This window comes from Fukomys damarensis, unplaced genomic scaffold (genome assembly GCF_012274545.1).
Source record: "Fukomys damarensis isolate Sample0158 unplaced genomic scaffold, DMR_v1.0_HiC HiC_scaffold_16, whole genome shotgun sequence".
Classification (NCBI taxonomy): Eukaryota; Metazoa; Chordata; class Mammalia; order Rodentia; family Bathyergidae; genus Fukomys; species Fukomys damarensis.
In genome coordinates, this window is record NW_022900928.1 from 130,883,208 (window position 1) to 130,897,409 (window position 14,202).

The following is a 14,202-nucleotide window of genomic DNA, read 5'->3' on the forward strand; positions in this document are numbered from 1 at the left end:
TGGGAGGGGCGGTACACACACGGGACGGGGCGGCGGGGCCCGCCAGCCAGGGGGAGCCCTGTGAGCCGGGAGTGGGGCCGGAGCAGCCCCACTCTGAGGACAGCAGGAGGCAGGGCAGGGGGCTCACAGGGGGCTGTGACTGGCTTTGTGTGGCCCTAGGTGGTCTGCAGGGAGTGCAGCTGTGACGAGGTGGCCTCGCTCATCCAGAAGCTCTGTGAGAACATCGGGGCCATGGACCTGCAACGTGACAAGGCTGCTGTCACCTGGATAGGCACCTTCCTCCAAATGAGGGTCAAGGAACTGGACGACAAGGTGGCAGAGCTCCACAGGGCCCCCTAAGGGTGGGGCTGGGGCTGCCCAGGGCACCCAGGCTGCAGAGCCACTGTACTCCCTGGGGTTGCCTCCCCACACCCTGGCTGCTCCAGGGGCGCAGGGAGTAGAGTTGGATTCGACAGTGTAACCTGGTCAGTGCGTGGCGGGGCCCAGGCCACAGCCTCCCATATCGGAAGCCAATAAAGCAGCCCAAGGAAGGGAGCAACCAATGCGCAGGAGAGGGTGCTGGGGGTTCAGCCCGCCCACCGTCCTCCCTGGAGGAGGGGTGCCCTGTGCCCTCTACAGGTGATGTCTGGCTCGAATGCCTTAAGTGTAAGTTAAAAGCAGACCCTGTACCGAAGTTCAGGGGTCCTTGCCAGCAGACCAGATAAACCCCGCCCAACCCCTTCCTCCACTGGATGCTGAATGCCAACTCCTCTACCTCCCCAGCCCTGCAGTGGCCCCTGGCCAGGGTGATGGGTTTCCCCATGGAGCAAGGGTGCGCTGGGTCCCAGGGAGCAGCAGGGGCCACCAGGAGCCAGTGCCTACTGCTGCAGTTCCGTGTGGCCAAGTCCGGACCCAGTGGCCGCGGAAGCTGCGTCCCAGTTCACTGGCTTCAGTGACTGTGACTGGCATTGCCCACCAGAGGGTGGAGCCCTGACCCCACGTGATGGTACCCAGGTCATGGCACCGTGGCGGGCCTCACGAGGGCTGAGCGCTCTCAGAAGATGCCAGGGCCTCTGCCCTCCCTCCTCCTGCACACACACTCGTCCACAGGCCAGCACAGTACCCTCACTGGAAGCCGACCTTCCAGGGGCCAGGCTTGCAGCTTAGAACCCAGACCAGAACCTGCGTCTATAACCGCTGGCAGCCCGTGTTGACTCACAGCCTCTGTTATGGTCCCAGTGCCACGCAGTGCCCAAGAGCAGGGGACATCAGAGTGAACCGCTGAGGGAGGGATGCAAAGGGAAACTGTGCAATCTCTTCCTTTCTTTAACTTTTTATTGAAACTAAAATCATGACAGACAACAGGGTTTCAACGACTGCTCCACATGGTCAGTTCATGGATTTTGCCACTGTTCTCCGAGTATCAGAAATAAGTCATTAAAATGTGCTGTCTTATCATAAACGCTGCCATCAGAGACGTGCGGTGTCCCTCACAGATGCTCCGCAGCTCCGAGGGCTCTGGAGTAACGTGGGATGCTGAAAGACAACACACTTTCACCCCAACCCAGCCAGGCAGTAGGGATTACTTTTCATGCACGAGTAATGTTCCAGGCTGCTGTCTCCTAACATGGGGGAAACTATGTACAGGGGCATCTGAGTTTCAAGGAGCAAGCAGCCATAGCTTCCTTCCAGGATCACTATATCCAGGGTACAAATGTAGGTTTTGCAACAGATATTCTAAAAACATCAACAGGAAATGTAAGAGAGAATTCTCAGAATATGACTAAATTGGAAAAGGGAAACCTGAGAAAAATAGGCCTGTATGGGTTAACGTTAAAAATGTATATAGAAGCTGGGCATGGTAGCACACAACTATAATCCCAGTATTAAGGAGGCTGAGGCAGGAGGATTTCTGCATTTCCAACGCCAGCCTCAAAACAAAGGGCAACTGCACTCACAGAAGCACAGACTCAAGAGTTCAATCTGATGGTGTCTGATGGAGACAACTGCCCTGATTTTGCACTAAGGATGGATTAGTTGACCGCATCCTCTTTCTCCGTCCTTAAAATAAGGGCTGGAGGTACAGCCCCGTACTAGAGCCTTTGCCGAGCATGCTGGAGGCCCTGGGTCCAATGACCAAAACTGCAAGACAAAAACAAGGGAGCAGGATAGCTGGGTGCCATGGCTCAGGACTAATCCCAGTTACACAGGGGGCTGAGGCAGGAGGACCGGAGGAGGCGGCCAGCCTGGGCAACCTAGCAAGACTGAATCTGGAAGGAAAAAAACAAAGAACATACAAACAAAAAGCAGAGAGCAAGAGGGAAGAGGGCCCCAGATAACCTGGCCACCCAGTTTTAGTTTTGAATTCTTCTAACAAAGATCACTTTTCTCTTCCATCCTGAGGATATGTTGCTCTTTCCCCTAGGAGAAACAAAGAAAATGACTTCGGTAAAACTCCACTGGAACCCAAAGCCAGCCCCACACAATCACTTGCTTTGTATCCCATTGTGCACTCACAGATGCCCGTGTCCACGACAGAGAATGCCACTGGACTAGTACAGATCCTAAGGCATCTTGGGATGAAGAGAAGGGGACCGTCACCCCAGGCAGGTGCACCCTAGTGAGCAAGTCTCCGGGCTCTCAAATCCTGGCCCACGTGGTAGTACACACCCATAATCCTCGCACTCTAGGAGGCTGAGGCAGGAGGATCACAAGTTCAAGCCCAGAGTGAGCAGCTTAGTGGCATGGTCTCAAAATACAAGGCTGAAGATACAGCTCCGTGCAAAGGCCCTGGATTCGGTCTTTTTTGGGGTGGGGGCTGAGACAGGGTCTCACTATGTAGTTGAGACTCACCTGGAATTCACTATGTAGCCCAAGCTGGTCTCAAACTCACAGCAATCCTCCTGCCTCAGCCTCCTGAGTGCTGGGATTGCAGGTGTGTGCCACCACGCCTGGCTGGGTTCAGTCTATAGTATGCACGCGTGCGCACACACACACATACACCCTAGCCCAGCTTGCACTGCCCATGTGAATCAGAAGTTATCAGATGTAGCCTGCACTTCCTGCTTGTCAGGAGCCAGAACCTGAGTCAGGACTCAAGTGTCTCATCCAGGGTTCTCATGGGGACCTGGGTGAGCTGCACCCAAGGCACAACATGCTGAAGGGCACAGGAATGCCTGACGCTGGCCCCTGACCCTTCCTCATGCAGTCATGGTGTGTGGAGTTGTCCCCGCCCTGCACACCCACAGCGAAGTCCACAGAGACCTCCTGTCACTTTCTGGGGCCTCCACAGCACCGCCTGGCAGAGGGCCGAGTGCCTGGCACCGTCCCCACTCAGGCGTGGTGACACAGCTCACGACAGGACAGGTGCAGCATCTGTCAGGGCCAGGGCAGAGCGGGTGACAAGGCAGCACCCAACGGACAGGACAGGAGGTGGGGTGGCTGAAGAGCAGAGGGCGAGTTGGAGGACTGGGTGGGTGCAGGGGCAGCAGGACCTTAAAAGGCACGATTGGGAGGAGTTGCTTGGGAAAAAGCCTCTGAGGCTGAAAACAGGGAAGGAACCAGAGAGATTGGATGTGTGGGAGCCGTGAGGGAACTCGGCGACAGCTCCAGGACGTCACACAAGGGCAGCTCCTCAAAGCAGCGGCTGGGACCTCAGAAGAGCCACAGGCAAAGGTTGCCTGGCATAGGTTTGTCCTGGGAAAACCACATGGGCACAGCAGGATAGGGGGTGGGCAGACAGGCTCAGGCCAAGGCCAGGGGAAGGCGGTGCTAGTGGCCATGCATATCACAGACAGCCACTGCCATACTGGCGGACAGAGTGGCGCCCACGTCCACCTGTGTGCGGGGCCGAGGGTGCTCTCCAGGCTCATCATCCTGGGGTCTCCCAAGGCCTCTGCCCTAGGCGGGGTCCTTTCCCCAGGCCCGGAGCTTCTGGAGATCCAGGCCGAGAGCCTGCGATCACAGGCAGAGCCGGGATTCTACACAGCCACTCGCTGCAGGCCAGAACCAGAAATGTTAAGAAGGTCAGAATTTTCAGGTCAGTTTCACCTTACCAAAGCTACTTCCTGAGGGTCCTATAAAGAAGAGGGAAATGTCAGACTGACAAGGATTAAAGAGAGTGCCAAGGGAAGGTTTTTAGAAAAAAGGCCTAAATCGTTCTGATGGAAAATGTGTAGTTTTTTTACTTCAAGAATATTTTAATTTCACCTTGATGCATTTTCCTCAGAAACCTGTTCTTGATATGAACGCTGATTTTAGAGAAAGGAAAAGAATTTGGGGGAATGCCTGGAAAATTAACATTTGCATGAGTCCGGCTGGAATTGGTCAGAAATGACACAGGGCTGGGGGTGTAGCTCGGTATTTATAAAGTGTTGGACTCAGCTGCTAGCACGCACAAGGACCCCCGCCCCCCGCCCAAAGAACATTGCTACCATCAAAAGCCACTTCCTCCAGAGCTGCAGCTCATGTGAAAGACTCAAAGTGACCAGCAAGTGTCGCCCTTTCTTACCATTTGGGCTGGGAGGGGCTGGCTGGCTCCCCTGCTCTGGAGTCCACAAACTTGGGAATCTGACAGCCTGCGTCGTTTTGTGGGGATTGGAGGAGCCCCCCAGGCTGTGCCTGCGGACACTGGGGCCTCGACTACAGCTGATCCTAGTGGACTTCTCAAGGGCCACTGGCAGCCCGGGAGGAGGCAAGTGTCCAGATTTAATTTCCCACCACCATGCCCTGCCTGGCACTGAACTTCCGCTCTGGCTTTATCTGCAGACACCGCAACACCTGAGGGCACCTTCACCATCGGAGGTGATGCTTGGGTATACTTCTGGTGCAGCCGGGCAAAGGTGTCTTTAACTTCATCATGGCGACTCTTTGGTCGGCTCGGGGGCTGTGTGCTTGGTACTGAGACAGCGTGGCTGGAGGATATTGCTCTTCTGATAGTTCCACAGCTGTGTCCTTGCAAAGGGCTGGCTGTCTCTGCATAGCGGCCCGCGCTCTGTGGCAGAAGGGACTTGGAAAGTGAGGAAGAAGAGTCCCTCTGTGGACGGCATCCCCTCACGTCTGCAGATCTTCTGCCCAGGTGTTCAAAAGTCTCACTCAGGCTTGTAGCTTTTGCTCTGCAGAAAGGTAAGGGCAGCCGGTGGGATTCTGAGCCCTGCACACTGCCAGGACTCACACAGCCACCTCGGTACAGGGCCAAGGCCCAGGAGTGTGCGCGTCCAGATGTGCGAGGCTGTTTCCTCCCAGGACTCAGGCAGCATTCTCGATGAAGCCTGTCGAATTTGCTTTCAATCTCCCTGTATCGACTCTCTGCACAGCCCTGCAGCATTCTTGGTCGGGAAACCATTTTCACAGGTGAAATTAACCATTTTAAGGTCATAAGTCGATTTTCCCAGTCCAGATGCACTGCGCTGAAGTCTAAGTAAGCCAACGAGGAACACTTCTGGGGCGTCACCTGACGCTCCTTCCAGCTAGGGTCTAATTTCTGGAGCTGGGCTGTGTTCTCATGAAGAGAAGCCTTTTCCAACTTGAAGCCTGTCCTGTGGCGAGGGGTGTGCAGTAAGTTCCTGCAGTCTCTTAGTGTCCCCTTCTCTCTCCTGGGCTCTGGATAGTGTGCGGACTGCTCCTTGGCACTCCTCCGGGAGGGCCTGGCCCCTCTGCAGTACGTCTCATTCATGTGCACCCGGCTTCTCCGGGGCTGCCTCCTCCGGGAGCTCCAGCTCTGCACGATGAACGTTTTGGTGGAGATGATGCACGACGGCTTTGCGCTCAGCAGGCGACTCATGGAGTGCAGCATGCCCGCGTACAGGTCGCTGATCGTCACATCGCAGACGCCACTGGCCTCAGAGGACGGGCTGCTGAAGTGGTGGGCACTGCTGGGTGCTACGGCCAGGTCCACTGGGCAAGGGTGCAGGGGATCCCCGGCTCTGGGGGAGGAAGGTGGCTGTGCAGTGTTACCGAGGCTCTCTGTCGAGTCATCACCAGAATATCCTGGGGAAAAGCGCACAAGGTCAAGTGTCACCCCTCGGAGCCCTGAGTGCAGGCACCCAGCATAACAGCACACCTGGATCGTGTTTTTAAACAATACAAAAAACACAAATACTTAGGAACAAACTCTTTCAAGAAATTCCTTCTTTGGCTACCAGAATTAAGAGTTCTGCTCCCCATCTCACCTCAGAGGGCATGCTCGTCCCTCTGGACCATCTAGGTGGCTGTTTTTTCAAAGCAATTAGGAACCAGGCTATGAGCACAAGGGCCACCCATGGGAAGGGACACGGAGGACAGGAAGGCTCCCAAATTTGCTCTTTACCCAGCCTCCTCTTCTGTACCATGGGGAATTTTGTATGGATTTTTAAAAAAGAAAATCAAACCCATGAGAAGAGAATGGCAAAACCTAGAGCTGAATGCAAAGAGGAAAAACAAATGAGGCTGCACGCCAACTTGGTAAGGGAAAGAGCAGAAAGAATCCAGATGACGCTGGGCACACAGTTCTGCACACAGGCGCCGAGTGGACAGTGTCGGGACGAGGCAGCTGGCCGGAAAGGTGGAGGAGTGGCGACAGACACTGCAAACCCGGAAGCTGTATGGACAGCTGACTGGCCAGGGGGCAGCCCTTGTCGGGGCTGGTGACAGAGGACAGCAAGCCTGGAACCAGGCATGCGGGTCAGAGGACCTGGGAGCAGCCCGAGGTGCTTCTCCAGGCCACACGCGGCACCACTGGAACACCACGGGGGAAGCTGGTCAGAGTGTAACATATACATGCTTTGCAAAGGTCCATGGCTTCTTACAGAGCCCAAAACAGGAGGAAAATGGGTTGCGGCCAACTCGGCCAACTGTCACTGGACACCACAAGTGCCGGTGGAGGCCTTTCTGGGAAAGACTCACCAGGGCCTCTGCAGGGAGAAGCTGGGTGGGCCCCAGCTCGATCCCCAGTCACCAATGGTGGGACACACTGGGGTGATGTCCTGGGGGGGACCAGTGTCCTACAGGCAGTGCTTATGCCAAAAACGTTTACCCTAACCACCAGGAGACAACTGGACAGGTCTGAGCCAAGGGGCCTCTGCAGAGTCACTGGCCTCCTTAAGACAGGGTTGGAGGTGACAACTAAACGTGGTGCGTGTGGTCCGGTGGGTCCTCAACTGCTACAGATGGAAAGGAGCACGGGGCAGGACTGGCTGAGGGGCGGAAGCCGAGCTGCATGGGTGTCAGGGATCTGAGCTCACAGGAAGGAGCCGGGGAGGAGAGTAACCCTGTTCTAGGTCCACATGGAGCACTTAGGGATGTGGAACCATGGACCCAGTAAGTGTGCACTGTGTGTGCGGAGGGCCAGGGGGCTGCTGGACAGAAAGGGAGCTGCAAGGGGCCACAGAAGGATGGATCCCCCGCTTCTGGGCAGTCAGAAATGTCCCCACCAGCAGGCAGCGACAAAAAGCGGATGAGCCTCACTGCAGAGGGGAAAGGGCTCCAAAACTTAACGCTCTGCATGCTTTCTATGCAGTGAAGGTGGTAAGTGTAGTGGCAAAAGACAGGGCACCCAGCCGAGTCTCAATGAGCTGAGCCCCATGAAGAGCAGAAGAGGCACTCGGTTTGCTACACTTACCAGGGGCAAGCATGGCAGGCGAGGCCAAAGATGGGGCCGGGGCCCGAGGCGTGTCCTTTCCCTGGAATCAAAGCCAGCGATTGATTACAAGACGGCTGCAGGAGGTCCAGACCACAGGTGCACACGGGCACCCCTCCTCCCACAGGGCTGCACCTCCAGCCTGGCCAGCTGGAAACTCGCCCGAGTGTTCACTGCATGATCTGAGTCTAAACCAGACACAGGCAGCAGTTACCTCAGAGCGCCCTGTGCCCTGCAGCAGGATGTCCACTTGGGTCAGGTACTTCCTTCTCAGCTCGTCTCTCAGAGGGCTCCGAGGCACTGCGGGCTGACAGGAAAGAGGCCAGGGTTCCCGACAGCTGCCAGGGACAGCTGGCCTCATGAGTTCTAGAACATACTAGCAAGCTCATAAGTACATAGTCTCTACATGAAGGTCCTCAAGGTCACTTCTTTACTCCCTGCTGGGAGCAGTTCAAAGGGGTGGAAGCCCTTGCAGGAGCAGTGGTGGTGCATGACTGTAACGCCAACACTCAGGAGGCTGAGACAGGAGGATCGCCATTGAGTTCAAAGCCAGTCTAAATTACATAGGGAGACGCTCAGAATACTAAAAAGCCTCCCAAGTGGGGCAGTCCCTCAGAAAATTCACAATCCAGTATTTAACTCTAGGGAATTTACTCAGGGTGACCACCCCAAAACACACCAGCCAGGAGATGCTTATAACAGCAGTACCAGAACAGAAAAAAAAAATAAGATGCTCTAAATGTTTGTGAGAGTTCAGGTGCAGCTCTTAGTGAGAACCCAGCTGGTAAGTGCTCCATCTCCGGGGCAGCAGTGGCCAGAAACACCATCCCTCACCACCAGACACTGTCAGGGCTCTAGCCTCCTTCCTGCACCCCGGATCTATACAGTGGGCTCCCTTCTCCTAGCTGCTGATGCCCACAGAATACACTGCAAAGTTTCCTCTGTCCTTCCCTAGGGTCACTGCCTCGCTTTTCATTTCCACACAAAAGTCACAGGATGGGGCCGCAAGTGTGAGACTGGAAGAGGCAGTGCTCACCATCCAGGTGCGGGCAGGCAGGTCACCCTGGTCTGAGGCTGCTCCAGCGTCACTGCTCTCTGAACCTAGAAGTAAACAAGAAGATGGTAAGCAGGACTTTTAGGAAAAACTGCGCATCGTTATGCACCATTTTGAATGTGTTCTACAGTAAAAATCCCATTGTCTCAAGAGTGCTCCTGTCAGTAAGGACACAGCCACCTGTCTGTCACTGGTGAGACTGCAGGGACCAGCAAGACACACCCAGGTCATGGCAGCAGATTTTCCACCAGCGCCACCTCTGCCGGGGCCTCTGCACCTAGAGGCTGAGATTTGCACCCAGCACTGCCCGGCAGACCCCTGTGAGGGAGGGTGGGACCCTCTCCATCTGCTACCTGGTCACCAGGAGCCACGCCAGCCACCGGCCAAATGGAATCGGCTCGCCAGACTTGGGAACTGGGTCTCCCATGTAACTGTTTCCTGTCAGCCTGAATCGCACAGGTACTGGTGAGTAACACATCTGACAGCAGAGCCCTGACTACATCCAATCCTTTCAAACAGTCTGGGAAATTCCAGGGTCTAAAGATTTATGGAGTTAGGATGTAGGTTAATACCAGGGTTTTTTATTTTTAATCTCATTGGTAAATATCCTTGAGTTTTTCTTTCCAATTCTACCCCAAAGACCAATTTTACCAATAACATGTGACTGAACTCATGTTACCAACTGAGAACAGGCAGTGGCGGGGACCTGCTGGGCTGGGGGCCGGAGGATGGACAGCCTGCCTGCTGGCCTTCTTCCCATAGACGGGCTGGGTCTGGACAGGAAGGGAGCAGGCGGTGGCTGCCAGGAGGGCCCCGTGACCACGAGGAAGGTGAAAGACAGGCAGACGAAGTGAAAGGAAGCTCTGCGACACGAGCGTGCTCTCACAACTGCTGAGCCTTACCAACCTTGACGTTAGCTTTTACAAATGGGGGCAGGGCGGATCGTTTACTTAAGAAACATCCGAGCGCCATTTATGTGTCGGGCACCACAGATGGCCCTAACTAGGCCAGAGATGGGCTGGCTCCCTGTCCTCCCTGCTCAGGAGGCCGTGACAGGCTGTATGAAGAAGTCTTTAGTTTTTAAAACACCCTTAGAAAAAAGAACTGACAACGAGGACTCCAAAACTGTCATAATGGGGACATCTGCTGGGCCAGGTCCCCTTGGCCTCCCTTCCAACCCAAGGCCACACTCACCCACTCCTGGGACCTGTGCGTGAGCTCGTAGACATTTATCACCTTGTCCTGGCCCAGGATCATCTGCCCCGTCCACCGGCTTCCCAGGGGGGTCCTTGAGGTGCAAAGATCAACAAAGACATGCTTGAGAGAGTCTATCATAAGCCCCTGGACTGTCCTCCCCTCAACGTAGGACAGGAAGCTGTGTGAGGCTTCTGGAACATCCGAGCATTCAAGACATCCAATTGGCCACAGCGAGTTGGGAAGCACCAGCCCCTCAAGAACTGGGGGCGGGTCCTGGGGAGACCCCCTCCCTAGGGAGAGGCCCCAGGTGCCACTCCTGTGGGTTCACTGTGTGGCACCAGCCCAAACCCTCCACTAGCACCACTTGGCCCCCAGTGACGCTGCCTTGCACCGATGTTTCCTGTCTCCCACCATCTCCATGGCAGCAACCTTAGGAGAAGTTGGAGCATTTGTTTTTTTGGGAGAAGATGAAAGCAGATTTGGGCACCACCACGGACAGCAATTTCAGTGAAGCTGTGGCTCTACAAGTTGTAATCATGGCTACGCCCAATTTTCTAATCCCCAGAAAGGGTCTAAAAATTCAGCAGATACAGGGCAGCAGCCCTCCCACACATGAAGTAAAGCCCTTAAACAGACAGAAACACTGTCCCCAGGACCATTCTAGCACCGGTCTGAGGAGTAAGGCGGGTATGAGTACGTCCTTTAGCCTCCCAATCCCACCTCTCCGCATTCACCGCAAAGGAGGTACGCAGCCCTGGGAAGAGGTGCGGCCTGAGGTTCCCAAGGGCTACACAACAGGGGTTTATATCCAAGCTGTCCCCACACAGCCACGCCTGTTCATTTACACCTCTCCTACGGGCGCCTCCCCTCCAGGAGAGTAGGGCAGCTAGGACGGACACAGGGCCAGCAAAGCCTCAGAAACTGACGTGTGGCCTTTTATAGGGTGCGACTAATTATGCAGAGGATGAAGAGAAAGGCTCACTGTCTATATCAACTGGAAGAGGCTTAAATAATCAATCAAGAAGAAGGCTTGATTTTTAGAGCTGCCGTTACTGCTGTGGGACCTTGACCCTGATGTTGTCATTCTTGGCCCCTGGTTCCCTGACCTGTGACCAACAGGAGGAACCGGGGCCATGTGAGAAGCACTCATTTAACAGAGCATCAGACAACTGTGTGAAAGCTACCGGGCTGACTGAGTAGCCTCACGGCAGGGGGGCAAATTATGGGCACCACCCAGTCAAAACATAGTAGATCGCTAGCTGCAAAGCTAGCTGCAAAGCCTTCAGGTCATTTGGGGGTGGGGGGGCTACAAACCTTGCTCTCCAAAGGAAGAGAAACGCAGAGAGCCGTTTGTGATCCTGTACACTTCACCCACCGCCTATCTCTCCCCTTTCTCTTTTGCCTCCTTTCCCAGAGGGAACTGGACCTGGTCTTCTCCGTCAGGACTCAACAACGGGCTCCCAGCTGGGCCTGCGGTGGGGGGTGTCAGCCTGCTAGCTCAGCCTCCCCACAGGAGAGCCAGCTGTCAAGAGCCCTGCGGCAGAAGAAACGCTCACTAGGTCCTCAGACAGAGGGACAGGGTGAAAGGCAAGGGGACCAAGGTCCTCCCAAGGCCTCCAGCAGCCTTCGGCACCAGGTCAGCTCACAGCAGTACTCGTTCACACCCACGCTTCTCCGCAGCAGTGCATTTAAGCCATACGATTTGACAGGAAATACCTGCATTTGTCCTTTGTTTATTTCCTTCATTAGTTTTCCTCCCCAAATTCTCAATCCTTAGGAAAAGAAACAAAAACAATCATTTCAGTTAAGTAATTCTGAATACTGAAGTCTTGTTTAATCTGCATTCAGAGAAAGCCAAAGTGACAGACACAAAGGATGTAACAGTAAAGGCAAGCCAGGTTTCTGACAGTCTCTTGTTCATCTTTCTGAAGTCCAAGGGTTTTAATGAGGACTAATTTTTCCAGTAACAGAAATCCCTTCTACCTAGAAGGCAGAAGCTCGTCAAATTATGTTATTAACTTGAAAAATGAAAAGAGGACCACAGATAGGCCAGGTACTGTCCTTAAAACACATTTACTGAAGACAGTATATACTGCATTTGTAAAATAATCACATCTTGAGAGCAATCTTGATGTAATAGTGCTTCCTGAAGGCAACCTGTACAGTGTACAAACAGAGCAAGCCCAAGCCCAGGTCAGTTGCTGGAGTTCAAGTGCACCTAGCTTTGCCACGTACTTGTTCACAGGACCCTGGCAACATCCTGGCTCCTGAAACCTCCTAGGGAAATTCAAGTTAGTAAGAAGAGGATCCTATTTTGAGTCTTGAGATGGTTGTTATGATAACAGCAGCAAAATGTACAGTGCTTTCTATGCTTCTGGTTCTAGTCTAAGCCCTTTCTAAGTACACTTCATTAAGGACTCACAACCACCCGCCTACACACAGCTTGTATGTCCCTCTGAACAACCTAAGGGACAGGGACTTCGCGTGTCCATCAGACAGATGACACAGGTAGGGGGGTACTTCAGTACTAGCCCAGGCCACCTGCCTGCGTGGTATGGCTGGGATGTGACCTCCAGCCAGCGCTGACTCTGCACTCTTGGCAACTGCCGGGGCAGTGACAGTGAGCACACAGACTCTGAGTCAAACCAGGGATCTGCCAACCTGGTCAAGTGACATCACAAAGTGACTTCACCTCTTCGTGCTGTATCCATGTTGTGGTGCAATGATTCTAAGAATAGTGCCCATCTTGCAGAGTTGAAATGGACAATATGAAACTCTTATGAATACAGGTCACACGGTAAGCTGCCAATGCAGGCAACTGCTTCTCTGCCATCTTCACCATGGTGTATTTAGTCCCAGTCTACGCTCTACAGTGTTGCCTTAAATTGGGAATAGCAGCACTTAACAGACCATGCCACAGATTGTTTTCAGACCAAGCAACAGAGCAGGGGCCTATGCTGTGAACGTGAGCTATGGGCTTGTTAGATACACAGACCTACTGCGTCAGCATTCAGTACTGAAATCGGTGGTCCCAGGAACCTGTTGGTCACCCAGCTCTCCAGAAGTCTTCTACATAGTCGGGTGTGACTGCTCTCGAGGTGTTCAGGTATTTAACCACTGTTTTCATCAAAGTGGCAGCACGAGAATTTTCACTGGCAAAATTAGTGGTATTCAAGATACTGGGATCGGCCACGCTCATCCTTGCATGGACAGGCCACCAGAGCACAGTGAGGCTGGTGGACAGTGCCCTAAGGATGATTCCTTCCCAAACTCGGGTCCCGCCCCAGACCAGTGTACAATCTGCTGCTGGGACATTTTAGTTTCTGCCTGTGTAAATTTTTCACCCAAAGTGTGGCTGGATCCGCTAAACAGAAAAGTGAAAATTTCAGTCAAGAGTGGGCCTTCTGAGTCTATTGTGCCTGTATGTCTGGGGAGAAAGTGATATTTGTTTTCATGAGCAAGTGAAAGAGTGTTGGTAATAAGGCCATCTGAGAGGACACAGTCCCATTCACTACAAACCTTTTCCAGCTACTTATTAAAGCAAGTTCATCAGTTTTAAGGCAGTTTACCCCAACCATTAAACGGGTTCATCTGTTTTCTGGTACAGCACTCAACCTCAAGAAGGATGGTTACAAATTAAACCAGACAAACAGCCGTCCTCCCAATGCTGCTCCCAGTTTCACAAGGGCTCTACACAACTGTCACCACATCCACTCAGGGCAGATGACTGTTGTCATTCTCCTCATTTAACAGAAAGAGATTACGACACGGAGCAGCTAAGCAACTGACTCAAGCCGGCAAGCCACCTCTGCCAGCCAGAGGTATCAAAACCAAGACGCAACTATGTGTCGTCGGGAGTCCCTTTTAAGTAGTTTTTCTGGACATAAATATAGGTTTATATTTTTTTGGTGCCCGAGAGCAAGGGAAACATGGGTTACTTTCCAAAGAGGAGGGGGCAGCATCTGGAATCCTAGATGACACTGTTCATCCCGTCACCCCCAATGCATGGGGGTGGGGATTTGACTCCGTACCTTGGGGTGTCCTGTAGGTCAGCGTAGACATCTGCACCAGCGGGGCGTCCTCGAAAGGGTGCTCATACTGCGGGTTGGAAGGGGCGTCCGTCAGCCTGCGGCCCAGCTCCCCGCATCCCGGACCTCGCCCGCCCCAGCCCTCCGCTGGCAGGTGGCTCCCACCTTCGCTATCAGCTGCTGCATGCGCCTCTGGAAGCGGCGGCGGCTGTCCCTGAGCTTGCTCAGCAGCGGGTCCTCCGCCAGACGCTCGCTCTCCAGGACCTGGACCTCCATGACGCCCGTCACACCCAGAGCCCACTCCACCGGGAACCGGTCCGGCAGCTCTG

General features: G+C 54.0%; 1 protein-coding gene across 1 annotated transcript; it reads right to left on the reverse strand.

Annotated features, from left to right (window-relative positions):
• Positions 1-1,304: 1,304 nt before the first annotated feature.
• Hjurp (Holliday junction recognition protein) lies at positions 1,305-14,202 on the reverse strand. Its single transcript, XM_010626102.1, has 9 exons — positions 14,039-14,202; positions 13,877-13,943; positions 11,562-11,617; positions 9,843-9,936; positions 8,631-8,695; positions 7,809-7,901; positions 7,577-7,637; positions 4,490-5,967; positions 1,305-2,400 (listed from the first exon to the last, which is right to left on the reverse strand). Exons 1-9 carry the CDS (start codon positions 14,147-14,149, stop codon positions 2,350-2,352), a joined length of 2,076 nt encoding a protein of 691 aa, XP_010624404.1. The 5' UTR covers positions 14,150-14,202; the 3' UTR covers positions 1,305-2,349.